The sequence below is a fragment of the Athene cunicularia genome (genome assembly GCF_003259725.1).
Source record: "Athene cunicularia isolate RWA chromosome 28 unlocalized genomic scaffold, athCun1 chr28_part2, whole genome shotgun sequence".
NCBI classification, from domain to species: domain Eukaryota; kingdom Metazoa; phylum Chordata; class Aves; order Strigiformes; family Strigidae; genus Athene; species Athene cunicularia.
The window spans coordinates 120,114-135,505 of record NW_020799140.1 but is presented as its reverse complement, the minus strand read 5'-3'; the positions used below and the strand labels follow the sequence as shown (position 1 = coordinate 135,505).

At 64.0% G+C, this 15,392-nt stretch overlaps 2 protein-coding genes across 2 annotated transcripts in view; one reads left to right on the top strand and one right to left on the bottom strand.

The window, feature by feature from the left end:
* Positions 1–6: 6 nt before the first annotated feature.
* APBA3 (amyloid beta precursor protein binding family A member 3) lies at positions 7–6,711 on the top strand. Its single transcript, XM_026865119.1, has 10 exons — positions 7–812; positions 1,254–1,293; positions 1,726–1,871; positions 2,020–2,106; positions 2,678–2,836; positions 3,154–3,333; positions 3,502–3,714; positions 4,225–4,344; positions 5,503–5,643; positions 5,769–6,711. The coding sequence occupies exons 1-10, from the start codon at positions 123–125 to the stop codon at positions 5,838–5,840; spliced, it is 1,848 nt and encodes a 615-aa protein (XP_026720920.1). The 5' UTR covers positions 7–122; the 3' UTR covers positions 5,841–6,711.
* A 226-nt stretch (positions 6,712–6,937) lies between these two features.
* Positions 6,938–15,392, bottom strand: part of TJP3 (tight junction protein 3) — a 12,177-nt gene continuing 3,722 nt past the window's right edge. Inside the window, exons 3-21 of the mRNA XM_026865118.1 lie at positions 15,148–15,336; positions 14,939–15,063; positions 14,627–14,729; positions 13,984–14,437; positions 13,580–13,683; positions 12,489–12,651; positions 12,310–12,400; positions 12,007–12,071; positions 11,766–11,844; positions 11,467–11,623; positions 10,973–11,081; positions 10,302–10,521; positions 9,567–9,763; positions 9,280–9,375; positions 8,416–8,486; positions 8,010–8,321; positions 7,663–7,884; positions 7,389–7,432; positions 6,938–7,226 (exon numbers count right to left, since the gene is read on the bottom strand). Coding sequence (XP_026720919.1) covers positions 7,127–7,226; positions 7,389–7,432; positions 7,663–7,884; positions 8,010–8,321; positions 8,416–8,486; positions 9,280–9,375; positions 9,567–9,763; positions 10,302–10,521; positions 10,973–11,081; positions 11,467–11,623; positions 11,766–11,844; positions 12,007–12,071; positions 12,310–12,400; positions 12,489–12,651; positions 13,580–13,683; positions 13,984–14,437; positions 14,627–14,729; positions 14,939–15,063; positions 15,148–15,336 — 2,901 coding nt within the window. The 3' untranslated portion in view covers positions 6,938–7,126. The remainder of the gene's footprint in view (positions 7,227–7,388; positions 7,433–7,662; positions 7,885–8,009; positions 8,322–8,415; positions 8,487–9,279; positions 9,376–9,566; positions 9,764–10,301; positions 10,522–10,972; positions 11,082–11,466; positions 11,624–11,765; positions 11,845–12,006; positions 12,072–12,309; positions 12,401–12,488; positions 12,652–13,579; positions 13,684–13,983; positions 14,438–14,626; positions 14,730–14,938; positions 15,064–15,147; positions 15,337–15,392) is intronic.

Genomic DNA, 15,392 nt, shown 5'->3' with positions numbered 1-15,392 from the left:
AGATGGAAGAGGAGGCAGCGACCGCGGGGCCGCAGGGCTCTGCCGGCTGGAAGCCCGGCGCCAGGAGCACCCCTCGGGACGCAGGACACCCCCGAGCCCCCAGCAGCGGCGACCTGACGGGTATGGAGCTGGACGAGGCCCCCGAGACCAGCACGCGCCCAGCTGGGACCAAATGGGCCGAGGATGCAGAGGAGGAGCCCTCGGAGATCCAGGGCCTGCTGGCCCAGCTCGAGACCCTCGACCCCAACCTCTGCGACCGCTCGCCCACCTCAGAGCGGGGCCCACTGCCCTCCTCGAGCGCTGGCACAGCCCGTCTGGCAGGTGAGCAGAGCCGGCGGAGCTCCCGGGAGTGCCAGGGCAAGTGCCGGCCCTGCCCGCTGCATGTGGCCATGGGCCGGGGCCTGGAGACGCAGCCCTGCTGCGCCCAGCACTCAGCCTGCTCCCGGCCCTGCCACGGCCTGCTCTTTGCCGAGGCTGACCGCGAGGACTTGCTGAGCCTCCTGTGCTATGAGGGGGGGCTGCCTGAAGCCAGCACCGAGACACCCTTGGCCCGCTCCGAAGTCCTGGCTGGAACCAACCTGGAGATGCTGCAGGCTCGGGAGGAACTGGCCACTGTGGAGAAGCCTGAAGGGCTGGGGAGGCCGGAGAGCTCAGAGGAAGGACCTTCTGGCGGCTGGTATTACGGAGAGGGGCTCTGCGAGGTCGACTCTGCCTGTGAGGGCAATCGGGATGGTTCCCCGGAGCCCGCCTGGGTGGCCCTGCCTCCTGCTCCGGCCCCCGAGGCAGAGCAGCCAGCCCAAGGCGCTGTGACCGTGAGTGCATCGCGCAGGGGCTGCGGCGGTGCGGCAGTGAGCCGGGACGTGCCCCTTGGCTCGGCTCCCTCGTGAAGTCTTGGGTGGGGACAGAGGGGAGCCAGGGATGTCTTTTCCCCAGGTCTCACGCGGCCTCATGCTGCTGGGGTGCCCAGATGAGACGCTCAGTACTGGCTTTGGCTCCTGCTGCCTTGAAGGCAGGGGGATGCTTGCATGGCTGGTTGATCTGTGCTCTGGGGAAGAGGCTGGTGGGTTGGAACAGTTCCCCAGCCGCAGGACCTGCTCCTCCCAGCCCCAGGACCCTGCACTCCCCGCTCCCCATGCCTCGGGATGCTGTGCCCCTCACTGTCCTGGTGCCCCCGGGGCAGCCTGGCTGTGCGGCAGGGCGTGAATCCCTGGGATCCCAACCAGAGCCTCACCTGCTCTCTCGTTGCTTTGCAGAAGAGGGAACCCCCATCCTCCTGTCCGGCCTTCAAAGAGGGTGAGTTGCTTCTGTGCTCAAGCAGCAAAACCACCCAGGAGTCCTGACCCACCACCTCCTCCTCTGACCCCGAATGCTGGGGGGCCAGTGGTCCCAGCTGGGGAGGGAGCACCCGGCTTTGCACCCACGCACGGTGGGAACATGGCTGCAGACTCTAAGTGGCTTGTTCCATCCCAGCTTGCCCTGATGCTTCAGGGGTCGGGGAGGGGGAAAGCTCAGGCTTGGGAGAGGGGGATGCCAGGGTGCGCCTGAGGGAAGGGGGAAGCAGCCCTGGGGTCAGAGTTGGTCCCACACTGATGCCAGACCCTGTCTCCCATGCGCTGACCTGCTTTGCCATGTTTAAGAACGCAGCTAACGGGCAGTAGGAGCTGGTACCCCCAGTTCTCAGAGGTGGGGGGACCAGCCCCTGCTTAGTTATTCGCAATGCCTCAGTTCCAGGCCCTTGCGACCCAGAGGATCTGCTGGACGGTGTGATTTTTGGGGCAAAGTACCTGGGCTCCACGCAGCTGGTCTCAGAGAGGAACCCCCCGACCAGCGTCCGCATGGCCCAGGCCCAGGAGGCTGTGGACAGGATCAAGGTGCAGGAGGGTAGGGGGGCACGACTGCCACCAGCCTGGCCCCTCAAGGGCACGGTGCAGCGCTCAGGGGGACCTCCCGGCCGTGGGGCAGGGACCCAGAGGAGTCCTGGCAGCAGCAGTGACCTCCCCTGGTCCCTTTGTTCTGCAGGCACCGGAGGGGGAGTCCCAGCCCATGACGGACGTGGATCTGTTTGTCTCCACACAGAGGATAAAGGTGCTCACGGCCGACACGCAGGTGAGTGGGGAACAGGAGCACCCGCATGGCTCTGGGGCTGCTGAAACCTTCCTGTTTGGCCTTGGGATCTGCGTTGTGCCCACGCCAGTGGGGTTGAGCCCAGGGATGGCCTGTGGGTGAGTACACCCATCTGGGAAGAGACGTGTCACTGCAGCCATCCCACACAGATGTGTCATGTCCCTCAGCTCTCTGCGTGGCTGCATGAGGCCTCTCGTGCAAACTGCACCTCCCGGGAGCTGCTGGGTTCCCAGACCAAGCTCCAGGGAACCTAGACTGACATTTCAGTAGCTCTTTGCCTCAGGATTACTTTCTGCTTTATAGTAAGAGGGAATAGCTGTCTTGTCCCCCAGCAGCACCCAGAGACACGCAGGATTGAAGGAGCTGGTTGCACCTTTCAGTGTAGGCGTGGTTTCTGCCCAGCATGTCAGAGGTGCTTGAGCTGCATCCGTACCGTGGTGTTTGAACCCAAACCCCTCGTGCTGGTGGCCGTGCCTGGCTGGCTTGCAGGCTGCCTCTGGGGTCCACCGTGCTGGGGAGGGCTGAACTTCTCTGCCTGCATCCCCCTTGCCAGGAGGCCATGATGGATCACTCGCTCCAGACCATCTCCTACATCGCCGACATCGGCTCCCTCGTGGTGCTCATGGCGCGCCGGAAGCTGCCTCGGCGGTCGGAGGTGGCGGAGGAAAAGAGGCTCTACAAGATGATCTGCCACGTCTTCCACTCGGCTGACGTGAGGCGACACACGAGTCTCTTGGGAGCGGGGGGGCAGTGCTGGTGTCCCGGGCCCGGTCCCACTCTCTGTGCTGGGGGCTCCTGATAAGCACCTAAAGGGGGAAGGAGCCCACCCTGAGCACCTCTGCAACACAGAGCAGCCCGGGGAGGATTTGGGGGAGGATTGGCACCGTAAAGGGGCCCAGGCAGGCAGGGAAGGAGCCAGGGTGGTGCCTGTGCTGGGCGCTGTAGGGTGCTGGGAGCTCTTGGCTCCTGTTTGGTCATGAGACTGTTGGCCCTGAGCTGTGGACACAAACGACCCCTCTCTTTCCCCAGGCCCAGATCATTGCTCAGGCCATCGGGCAGGCGTTCGGTGTGGCCTACCAGCACTTCCTGGAGGCCAACAGCATTGACCCAAGCGAGCTGAGCCCTCGCCAGTACAGCCGTGCCCTCGAGGACCAGGAGCAATACAACACAGAGCTGACCCACTTCTCCCGGCAGGAGAACTGCAAGGATGTAAGAGCTGCTGTGAAGGAGTGGGGACAGTGTGGGGTACCCACTGACACCTCTGTGGTCCCCTCCACGGCTTCTTGAGCCCCATCCCAGCTGGCTGTGAGCTCAGGACACCTGTGCTGGGGCGCCACATGACTCTGGTGACTGTAACCCCTGTGTGCCACTGCCCAGGTCTGCATCCGGAAGCAGAAGGGGGAGATCCTGGGCATCGCCATCGTGGAGTCGGGCTGGGGCTCCATCCTGCCCACGGTGGTCATCGCCAACCTGATGCACGGGGCCCCTGCGGAGCGCTCGGGCGAGCTGAGCATCGGAGACCGCCTCATGTGCGTCAACGGGACGAGCCTGGTGGGGCTGCCCCTCGCCACCTGCCAGAGCATCATCAGGGTGAGCTGCAGCTGCGTGGGGGGCGGCCTCCTGCCCCCACCCTGGCAGAGACAGGGACTGGCTTGAAGGTGTCTGGGAGCGTCTGTAATGCCGGGGTGTGCCCCCCCGGTGCTCCTGGCGTGGGCCGGAGGGGTGACAGGAGGCTGTGGGGCAGAGGGGGCAGGAATGTGGGGGGCTGTACCCATCCCCTGAGCTGTGACAGGCCATGCTCTGAGTGCCTGGGAGGAAGGGATGTGACAGAGCAGAGACAGCTGGGGACTGAACCTGCTGGGGCAGGGTGCCCTACCCGAGGAGGAGGGTGGGCGAGGAGGCAGGTGCCTGTTCTGGAGGGAACCTGTTGCATTTTATACCCTCTGGGGCAGGAGGGAGCAGAAAGCAAGGACAGTGTGGCCTCAGGGGCAGAGTGGGACTTCTTGGACTGGATCCTCCCAGTCCTCAGCCCTCCCATGGCCACACAGCTGCATCGCCCCTCTCAACCAAAGTCTGACAAAGCCCCATCCCACCTCCCAGGAGCTGAAACACCAGACAGAGGTGACGCTGAACATCGTGCACTGTCCCCCTGTCACCACAGCTGTCATCCGGCGCCCCGACTCCAAGTATCAGCTGGGCTTCTGTGTTGAGAACGGTGTGGTGAGTGCACGGGGACGGGAGTGGAGCCAGGCCAGGGTCAGCCAAGGGCTCCAGCTGCCCGTCTGCCAGAGGGACGCACGGCTCTGGATGCGTCCGCGTGCACGAGCACAGAGCTGCAGCGCTCCCCGTGCCTGCCAGGGCTGAGGCTTCACAGGGCGCTGCTGTGCCACAGCAAAAGGCTCCTCAGAATCCCCGAGCCATTCGGGTTGGAAAAGCCCCTCGGGGTCACCGAGTCCAACCCTCAGCCCAACTCTACATAAAGTTCTCCCCTAGCTCACATCCCCCCCAGCTCATCCCCACGGCCCTGAAACCCCCCCAGGGATGGGGACTCCCCCCTCCCCGGGCAGCCTGTTCCACTCTCGGACCACTCTGTCTGGGAAACATTTTCTCCTCCTGCCCAGCCTGACCCTCCCCTGGGGCAGTTTCCAGCCGTTCCCTCTTGTCCTGTCCCTGATCCCCTGGGAGCAGAGCCCAGCCCCGGCCTCTCTGCAATGTCCTGTCAGGAGCTGCAGAGAGGGATGAGGGCTCCCCTCAGCCTCCTCCTCCTCACACTGAACGCTCCCAGCTCCTCCAGTCACTCAGGATTTGTTCTCCTGCAGCACTGGCACTTAGATCTGCTCCTTAGCCGTTTGCTCTCAGGGTGGTGGTTTCTTCCCGGCTTTCTTGGTGTGACCTTAGTGACCTTTGCTGCTGTCCTCCATGCCCAGCTGCTCCCTGCTCTGGGCTGTGTTGGGAGGCAGAGGAGCATTTCCAGGAGCAGTGGGAGTTGGTGGGTTGGGCGGGCGGTGGCGGGGGTGGCACAGTCATGTCGTGTCACACACTGACCGATGTTCCCGATAGTATCGGAGATGCTGTTGCCCCACGGGTGTGCGGGGAGAAGCTCTGGCTGTGCAGCCCGGGCTCGCAGGGAGCACGAGGGTTCGATGGGCGGGTTGGGGGAACAAAAGCCTGCGGCCTGCCCCTGCCCTGCAGCTCAGCACAGGCAAAGGGACATCCTTGCCCTCGCTGCACGCCCGTGGGCTGGCTGGAGGAGGCAGCACCCAAGCCCAGAGCTCGTCCCCACCCAGAGCCTGCATGGATCCGAGGGTTTGGCGTGGTGGCTGCGCGTCACCCCGGGCTGTGGTCACAGCTCTGTTCTCACCAGCTCCCTTCTCCCAGATCTGCAGCCTGATGCGCGGGGGCATCGCAGAGAGAGGCGGCATCCGCGTGGGGCACCGCATCATCGAGATCAACGGGCAGAGCGTGGTGGCAACGCCCCACGAGAAGATCATCCAGATCCTCACGCAGGCGGTCAGCGAGGTGAGCGGGGCCGGCGCCGGGGGCTGCTCAGGGCCCCCGTGCTGCAGGGCGGCTGTTCCCACACACGGAGCGGGCCGGGCCCAGGGTTTTGGCCTCTCCCACCTGATCTGTGTGTTTCTGCCCAGGTCCACATCAAGACCATGCCAGCCTCCACGTACCGCTTACTGACCGGGCAGGAGCAGCCTCTCTTCCTATGAGCCGTTGGGGCCCAGGCAGGAGCGAGCCCGGGGCCACAACAAGCTCTGCCTCTGCCCCAGCACCCTTATCGGGGCCCTCTGGTTCCCAGCAGGGCCTAATCCTGCACCTCTGCGGTTTTACTCAGGACACATTGGGAGACTCTGGGGGCCTGACACCCATCTTGAGCAGTGTCAGGGCCTATGGTGGAGGTTTGGGCACCTCCCCGTCCATTCCACCCCTCCCTGCCTCTCAGTGCCTGCACAGTGCCTCTCCTGCTGCTTCACGGTCCCTTCGCCTTGGCCTGGGGCTGGCAGGAGAGGGGGCCCTGCACGAAAGGTCATCCCGTCCCGTGACCACAGGTAGTGCTTTTACACTCACCGATGGTGCCTTTCCCGCCGTGGGGATGGTGCTGGAAGCACACAGCTCCGGGGCTCGCCCTAAGCGCAGTCCCAGAGCAGCACTGACCCTGCACACCAGCGTTGTGTGGGTGCAGGCTGGCACCCCCAAGGGCTCCCAGACTCAGCCTTAAGGACAGCAGCACCCTTGGCACCCCTTCTTCCTCCCTGGCTTTGCCAGGGGCCTGGTGGGGGTGCAAACAAATTCACGTTAGATCTGTTGCACCAAGCTGGGAAACTACCTCTGCTTCTCCCTGGTGCTGCCTTTACCTGCTCTGCACGCACACACAGCCGGGGCGTGGGGTCGCAGCCCTTGGGGCTGTCCTTGGGCACAGCGAAAGGGAATGCAGCCCTGCCCGGTCCCACACCCCAGGGAGCCTCAGGGACCAGCCCCTGGTGATGTGTTTTTTCATGAGAGGGGCTCTGGGCCCCTACGGCCGAGGCAGCGCTGACCTGACTTCACCTGTGTGCTTGGTTGATGTAAAAATAAAAAGTTTTGGGGAACATGGGAGGCTGCGTTTCGGGTACCCCGGTTGGGCTGCAGCAGAGGAGGCTCAGCTCGAGGGGCTGTGCCCTGGGCCTGCTGCGCTGCCAGACCTCAGCACCCCTGAGGCTCATCCCCGCACCGATGCTGCGCGGCTGCGGCGGTGCCTGGGGCCCAGCCAGGCCACCCTGCTCCAGGGGTTTCCTCAGCACAGATGGAAACAGCCTGTCCTGATCAAAACGTCCCTTTTATTCCAGCAGCAGAGGCCATGGCCAAAAGGGGAAGGAGGCACTCGATGGTGCGGAGTGGCGAGGGGTACAGCAGGGCTAGGCCCAGCCTGGCCAGGGGGTGCTGCATGGCGCTACCTGGGCTGTCGCGTGGGGCGGCAGCAGGGCTGGCCCAAGGGGGATGAAGGCCAGCGATGCCACTACACGTCTGTAGCTGGGCCCCACTCATAGCCCTCATCCTGGTCCGAGTCATCCCTGGCCCGTGTGAACCTCTTCCTCACGGCTTCATGCTCGTATTCCCTGGGGGGTAAGAAGCAGGGGTGCTGCCTCTGCCGCCTGGTCGGGATGGGTGGCAGGGACAGTTCTCTGCTGGGCGGGGTCTGGCCAGGCAGAGCTGGCACCCAGAGCTCCGCAGGCCCTTCCCCAGCCCCCCCACCTGGCCGGCCCCGGGGCACAGGGTACCTGATGCTGTCGTAGCGCCGGCTCTGCCGCTGCTGCTCGGTCACCTGGGAAAGACCAGAGAGACGAGGGGGTCAGAGGTAGGGGCAGGATTTGTGCCCCAGCCTGGAGCTGGGCTGTTTTCCCAGAGCTGGGCAGGGATGTGCAGCTGGACCTGCAGCAGCTGGAGGTGTCACCCTGCCTGTGCCACAGGGGAGAGGAAATAGCCCCCGTAGCCAGGCACTGTGCCACCCCCCACTGCCCCACCAGCTCCTCATACCGGTATGGGGGGACCCACCTCCCCGCTCAGGACGTTGCTTGGGGCCACTGGTGCTGGCTCGGAGGAGCGGGCCAGCCCAGGCTGGTCACAGACCTCCTCTGCCTCACCATCGGTGTAGGCACCCGCCTCGCCATCCGTGTCATAGTCGCTGTTGGCGTGACTGTCGCAGCTCAGGTAGCCCGAGGCCGCCGCGCTTGGCGGGTTCAGCAGGTCCAGACTGTCCTCCAGCGCCACGTCTGCCTGCAGGGTGGGGGTGACAGAGACCTGGGACCCCTGGTGTGGGGGTGCTGGGTGTGTGGCCCCGGCCCCTGCCCCACTGCAGCCGCAGCAGCTGAGCCTGGCCGCAAGGCTCCCGTGCCCCATACCTGCTCCACTGCTGTCCAGACAGGCTGGCTCTGCTGCGTCCTGATGATGTCCTTGATCGCCTCATACCAGGTGTTGCTGCTGCCGCTGAGGCTGACGGTGGCAGTGAAAAGGTGGCTGCAGTACTTCTTCATCTTGCTGGCCTGGGCATAGAGGCGCCGGGAGCTCTTCCTGGAGTCGGGCACCAGCCACTGGCGCATGGCCTTGATGCCCTGCCGGCTCTCGGGCTCGCAGAACACCACCACCGGGTAGTACTGCACGTAGTTGAGACGCTCCACGGCCGAGGGCGTGATGTCCAACAAGGCATGCTTGTCCTGGGGCAGGGCACGGCCATCAGCCCCACCGGCCGTGGGCTCCCCGCCAGGCCCTGGCCCACCTGGCTCCAAGGACACGGGAAAGGTCTCTCACCTTTTCTGCGATCTGCCGCACCGAGTCCAACTTGATGACCTTGGACGATGCCCCATCTCGGGGCACGCTCGCTGCAGGACACAGAGACATGGCGTGAGAGGGGCTGGGGGAGATTTGGCATTCAATACAAGAAAGATCTCGGGGGGCTGGAGCGAGGGCAGAGGAGGGCAATGAGGCTGGGGAGGGGCTGGAGAATAAATCTTGTGAGGAGCCAGGGAAGGGGCTGGGGGTGCTCAGGGTGAGGAGGAGGAGGCTGAGGGGAGCCCTCATCCCTCTCTGCAGCTCCTGACAGGACATTGCAGAGAGGCCGGGGCTGGGCTCTGCTCCCAGGGGATCAGGGACAGGACAAGAGGGAACGGCTGGAAACTGCCCCAGGGGAGGGTCAGGCTGGGCAGGAGAGAAAATGTTTCCCAGCAAGAGTGGTCCGAGAGTGGAACAGGCTGCCCGGGGAGGGGGGAGTCCCCATCCCTGGGGGGGTTTCAGGGCCGTGGGGATGAGCTGGGGGGGATGTGAGGTAGGGGAGAGCTTTGTAGAGTCGGGCTGAGGGTTGGACTCGGTGATCCCGAGGGGCTTTTCCAACCCGAATGACTCTGGGATTCTGTGATCTCTGGCAGCCCCAGGCTGGGTCTGGCTGTGCCTGGCCCCAGGGCTGTGTCCCCCGAGGGAGGGGCATGGCTGGGGCCTGCCTGGTACCACGATGCATGGGAAGAGGGTGAATGAGTCCAGGAAGGTGTTGGGGTGTCACGGGGAGGGGGAAGTGGGGCAGTATCGGGACAGAGCTGCAGGTAAAAAGCTCCCACACATCCTGGACGCTGAGGGAGCAACTCCTGGATACAATTTCCCCCTGGCAGGGTGGGCACTTACGGGCAATCTCAAACAGCTCGGGCAGCTCCGTGCTCAGCTTCTGCATGGCCACGTCTGCAATTGGGCCCAGGATCACCACCGGCCGCTTGAAGTTGGCTGTGAGGAGAAGACGGATCAGCTCCGGGAGGCTGGAGGTGAGGGCAGAGCTCACAGAACCCAGGCGTCCAGCCCCACTCCTCGAGGTGCCCGTGGGCCTGGGACTCACCCCACCCCTCCAGGAGAGCGGAGCCCACCAGCACCCACAGCGGGGTGGGTCAAGGCGATGGGGACACAGCTCTGGTGCCCACCTTCCTTCAGGACCACCCTCTCGTACGGCGGGTAGCGGCCCTGCTTTGTGAGGGCACACAGGTCCTCCCGGCTCTTTCGCAGCATCTTCTTGGCCCCCCGCAGGCCCCGCAGCTTCCAGAACTCAGCCCGTGCCCCGGAGGGGTTGACACCAGACGTGGCTTTCAGCACCGACTCCAGGCTGGCGATCTGTTCGGCCCTGGGAAGAGAAAATGTTCAGAACCCGGAGTCTCTGGATTTACACCTGGCTTTGCCTCTTACGGCTCTGAGGAGCAGGACAGACACCAGCGTTCCCATTCAGTGGTGCAGCCAAGATGAGGCTGTGGTGGCCTCTTCCCTCCAGGACCTTGGACAACCGAAGTATCAACCGCCCCACCACCCCTGAGAAGGATTTCACTGGCTCATGCTTCCCACTGCTGCCCCACCACCCCTTGCCCTGATCCTTAGTGGGCCCACCGCTCCTGTCCCCAGGGTCAGGCTGGCTCTGAGGAAGGATTTCTGTGCAGAAGGGGCTGTTGGGCGTTGGAATGGGCTGCCCAGGGCACGGGGGGAGTCCCCATCCCTGGGGGGGTTGAAGAGTCGGGCTGAGCCAGCGCTGAGGGGTCTGGGGGAGCTGGGAACGGTCAGGGTGGGGGTCATGGTTGGACTGGAGGATCTCCAAGGTCCTTTCCAACTAAGATGATTCTGGGATTCTGTGGATCTGATCACCTTGGGGCCATTCCTGGCTCCATCCCTACCTGCTCTGGTTGGGGATGATGCCCTTCTCCTTCTCCTGCAGGTCCCTGCCCATGCGTGCAGCCAGCCAGCTCCCCAGCCTGCCCCGGTACATGGTGTCCAGCACGTGGAAGACATCCCCACGGGTGAAGCTGAGCCCCGACGGTGTGTCCTTCTCAAAGTCAAAGTGTGTCCGGATGTAGAACGAGTCACCCACGTTGGATGAGATCATCTTCCTGTAAACTGGAGCCCAGGGTGAGAGGAACCATCAGGGGAAGAGGTGGCTGAGAAGGAAGATGCTGGAGAGGAAGGTGCTAGAGGGATCTGGGAAGGAGCTAGACTGGCCAGGAGCCTCCACAGGAGTCCTTGCTGCTAAGGAGGGTGCTGGGGACACCTGTTCCTCCCATGGCTCTCTCAGGCATGCTGGCGACAGCAGGACCCGACCCCCAGCACACACTGGGCTCTCCAGGCTAAGCCATCGTGCCTCTGTGCTCCAGGATGCTGAGGCACAAATGGGGCTGGGATGGTCTGATCCCCTCCCATCACCTTTCTGGAGGAGGAGGAGGGTGCAGGGAAATAGAACCACCCTGCGGGGCCAGAAAGGACCATGGCAACTCCAGCAGCTCTGATGCTTGCTGAGAAGAGACAGAGGATGGAGAGGCACAAGCCCAGGATGCATCCGGTCGTCACTCACTGTCCTGCTTGCTCTGGGTCCACAGCGTGATATCCTCTCCCAGTGGCAGGCTCATGAGATACTCCACGGCCTCCTCACGGGTCAGGTTCTGGAAACTGGTGTCATTCACCTGCCGTGGAAAACACTCAGCCACGGCCCCACTGGTGGGACAGAGGGGGTGGGTATCCGCAGGGACCCCATGGACAGCAGTGCCCAGGGCAGGGTGGTCCCTGTCACCCAAGTGCCAGCCACAACCCCCAGTAACACTGGGGAGGGCTTCTGGGCCAGCTGAGGTGGTGCCTGGACCTGCTGGGTGTTAGCACAGTGCTGGAGACAGGACCGTCCCCCTGGGCCGTGCTGCAGAGCCAGCCCGACAGAGCCAGGCCACAGGCACCAGCACTGACCCAAAATGATGCCCAGCAAGAGAAATGCAAACCCTGGGCAGGTATCAGACCCGGGAGGGATGGGCCAGGCTGGGTGCAGCAGCGTCCCGAGCCACTCCCAGCCCCAAGTACCTGCAGGATCTGGTCCCCTTCCTGGACGCCCTGGCTGTCGGCGGGGCTCCCCTCTTGCACGCTCGACACGAAGATGCCCACGTCATTCCCGCCGGCCAGCCGCAGCCCGACGCTCTTGCCCTTCACAAAGTGCACGACCCTGGAGTCGGAGCTGTACCTGCCCCAGGGGAAGCTGCGGTCAGCCCAGCAGTGGCATCCTGGAGACAGCACAGGGGGTCACCAGCCCTGGGACCCCAACCACTGAGAGCAGCAGCTCCCCATCTCCCCCGGCCGTTCCCCACCAGCTCTGACAGACGTACCTGTCCTTGTGGGCAGCTCGGGCAGCTGGGCTAGCGTGGGGGCTGTGGCAGCCATCCCCCTCCACAGCTCCCAGCAGGTCTGCAGGAAGGAAGGTGGGTCCAGGAGGCAGCAGTGGCTGCGCCGCTGGTGGGGCCAACAAGGCACAGCAAGACCTGGCACGGCTCTGCCAGGGGGAACGTGGAGGAGGCTGGAGCCCACTCAGTGCCCTTCACTCCCCCAGCCTGATCTGAGCTCACTCACCCGGGCCCTGAGCACCATCAACAACCATGTCGGCTGCAGGGTCCCTGTTCGAACGTCTCCTCTCCCTGGAACAAAGTTGGGGCAGGATTTAGGCGGTCACGGAGGCAGGTGCTGGACAAGCACAGGCCGGTAGCACTGAGTGGGCAGCGGGGACAGCGGAGCAAGCTGAGGGCTAAAAGGCAGTTCCACCTCCAGGGTGAACCAGCTCCTGGGTGGAGGAGAACCAGCCCCTCCAGACAGGCAGAGAACACTGGGGAGTCTGACGGGGGAAAGTGTGGCTCATGGGCCCAGAGCGGGGCTTACGGTGGTGAATTCATCCCGGTAGCAGCTGGAGGTTGCAGGGGGGTCTCAAGGGATGACGGATGGGACAGTTCAGACTCAATGTCGGAGATATCTGCAGCAACAGGAGGGAAGATGCACGAGTGAATGTCCAGTCCTTATGCTGGTGTTTGGCCCCCGGCCCCGTCACTGTGTGCCCTCACCATCCATCCGGGAGCTGTCGCTCTGGCTGTCCTCTACATCAGGGATGTTGACCAGGAACTGCCGGTGGTCCCGGAGGATGAGTAGGGTCAGGGTCCCCTCTGTCCGCTCGATGAGCTGCTGGGTGTCAGCCAGGGACATGTCCTCGCTGGCCACCCCATTGATCTGGAGGGGGCAGAGCAGGCGGCCTCAGGGCATTCGCTCCTGGGAAAGCCGCCACCAGGAAAGCCCCGCTTGAATGGGATGCTCCGACTGCTGCCTCCCCAGTCCCTTCCCAGCCCCTCCAGCCCGGCCCCAGCTCCCAGGGCTTCAACTATCCTGGGCTGCATCCCCGTTCCTGGCTGCCTCCCAGTGGAACCTCATCCTGCACAGCGGCTAATTAACTCCCACCTTTAGCTTCAGGGGGTCCTGCACAGAAGCAGGAGCTGCAGAGACATGCTCAGATGCCCAAAATTCAGTTTTACTTTGACCTTGGCCTCATGCTGTCCTTCCACACGCTGGACTGGTGCCAGGGAAGCAGGCCCCAGGCAGACCATGGTGCTGTGATCTCCCCGAGGTGCATCAGCTTTCCCATCAGGTTGCTGGGATGAAATCCCTCCTGTTTGCCCCATAGCTGTTTTGGCCCCACTTCCCAGTAGCCACGGGCCTGCCTGGCCCACATGTGCAAATGAATTGTCTCCCTCCCTCTCCTTCCTCCTCCCCAAATACTTTAAGCAACGTTTCACTTGACATAGCCTGAGCACCTGAGCTCCTTGGACAACTGCTCCCCAGCGGGGACACGCAACAGTGGCCAGGAACCATGTCCTGTGGGGACAGTGGAGCAGACATGACTCCACTGGGGCAGCGGGACAAGCCACCACCCCTGGCTGAACGCTGCGGCGCTGCCTCAACCAGCCAGCAGGTCCCCGAGAGCCCACGCGGGGTCCCTGGTGACGGCCGGGGAGCTGGGGCAGGGTGCAGGCACCTTCGCACGCAGCCAAGAGAAGCACACTCTTGGCTTGTCCCCTGCGGTGACACTAGCCAGGAAAGAGCCATCTGGAGAGGGGGAGATGAGAACCCCAGCCAGCGCTGTGTTCCCCGTGGGCCCCCATACCTTCAGGATGAGGTCTCCCTCCTGCAAGGAGCTGGCCTTGGCTGCCAGCCCGCTCTCCACTATGTGCTTGATGAAGAGCCGACTTCCCAGCTTCAGGCCATACTCTGCCGCAGAGAGAGCCCATGACAGTGCCACAGCCAGGCAGATGCAGGACCCCCTCAAGGTGCCCCCTCGCCACCACCCCCACAAGCCCACCCCAGCGCCCGTGGAGCACCAGCAAGCCCCAAAGCCGAGTTCTGCATCCCCAGGCTGAGGCCAGGCAGGTCCGGTGCGCCCAGCACCCACTGCTCCCTCGCTGCGTGCCAGACCCTGGCAGCCACCCTGCCACTGCCTCCTCCCCAGGGGAACGCAGAGTCACAAATCAGGTGACAAGACCCAGGGACAGAGGGAGTGGGGGGCCTCACCTTCATTCTGCTTCTGCTTCACCAGGACTGATGTGATGGGCTTCATCGGCACATCCCGGCATGGCAGCCGCTTGAAGCCCGACACCAGGACCAGCCCGTTGGTGTCCCCTGCGGGGCTGAAGCCATTGGCAGAGCGGTGCCGGCTGTAGCCCCTCCGATCTGAGCCACTGCCAGGGCTCTGCCTCCAGTGGCTGCTGTGCTGGCTTCGCCTCTGGCTCCGGGACACCGGCTTGGGGTGGCGGCGGTCATCCTGGTGGTGGCCAGAGCTTCTCTCGCTGGATGAGTCCCCGTCATAGCCCTGGCTGTGGTCCAGGTCATCCCGGGAGTGGTGCAGGGCTGGATCCGCACCACACAACCCGCTGTCCTCATCCAAGCCACAGTGTCGGGGCACAGTGGGGGACCCAGCGCTGCTCTTGCTCGCAGGGAGGTGGACTTTCTTTGGTCTTTTCAGTGTCTGCAGGTGGAAAGTGAGAACAAGAGGATGGGGGGTGCAGTTGTCTCTGCCAGGAGATACTTCTACAGCAATTTCTAAGCCGCAGACAGAAACCCTGGAGTGTGTGGGACAAGGGAGCCAGGATGGGGACAGGCACAGCGCAGTCTGGTGCATGACGCCAGCCCCCATCTTGCTGCAGGGCACACTCACGATGTTGGCGATCTTGCCACAGGTTTTAAGTGTCTGGATGGCGAAGGAGGACAAGACATTATCCATGGAAAGGCCGTTCACCATCACGATGTGATCCTTCCTCCTGTGAGGGAAAATGCAGCCGTGGCTTTGCCCCCGGTGCAGTCCCCAGCAGTGGGAGCTGGCAGGGTGGCGAGGGCACCTTGTTGCCCTAGGGGGACCCCATCCCATCCAGGCAGGGTGGCAGCAGCGCTGGCCCTGTCCTAGCAGAAGTGATTTGCTGTCCTCCCTGTCCCCGCTGACAGCAAGCACCCCGTGTCCCCACACACTCACTGCAGCCGGCCCACCGCCGGTCCCCCAGGCACCACATCCGAAACAACCACCGCTGTGTCCCCGGTAATCCTGTTGGGACGGTCCCGGCCTCCGGAGACAGCGAAGCCAAATCCCCGTTGAGGGTCCTGGCAAGGACGGGCAGAGAGGGGTCAGGCAGAGCCGGCCCACAGACCCCATCCCCTCCTGCGGCCACCTTGGGCCCTGCTCACCTTGCTCAGTGTCACCGTGTGCTGCTCCCAGATCACCATCTCCTCCATGGTGACCACCCGCCAACGCACACGAGGGAGGGCGACCGCACCAGCCGGCTGGCGTGGCAGCCCCTGACCGGCGTCCGGGGGTGCAGCCCGGCTCCAGCTCCTCTTTGCAGCCGCTGGCCCCTTCCTCAATCCCACTCCAGGCTGCAATGAAGAGCAGAAGCAAAGCTGAGCTGCAGGCACCAGGGACCGTGAGGGTC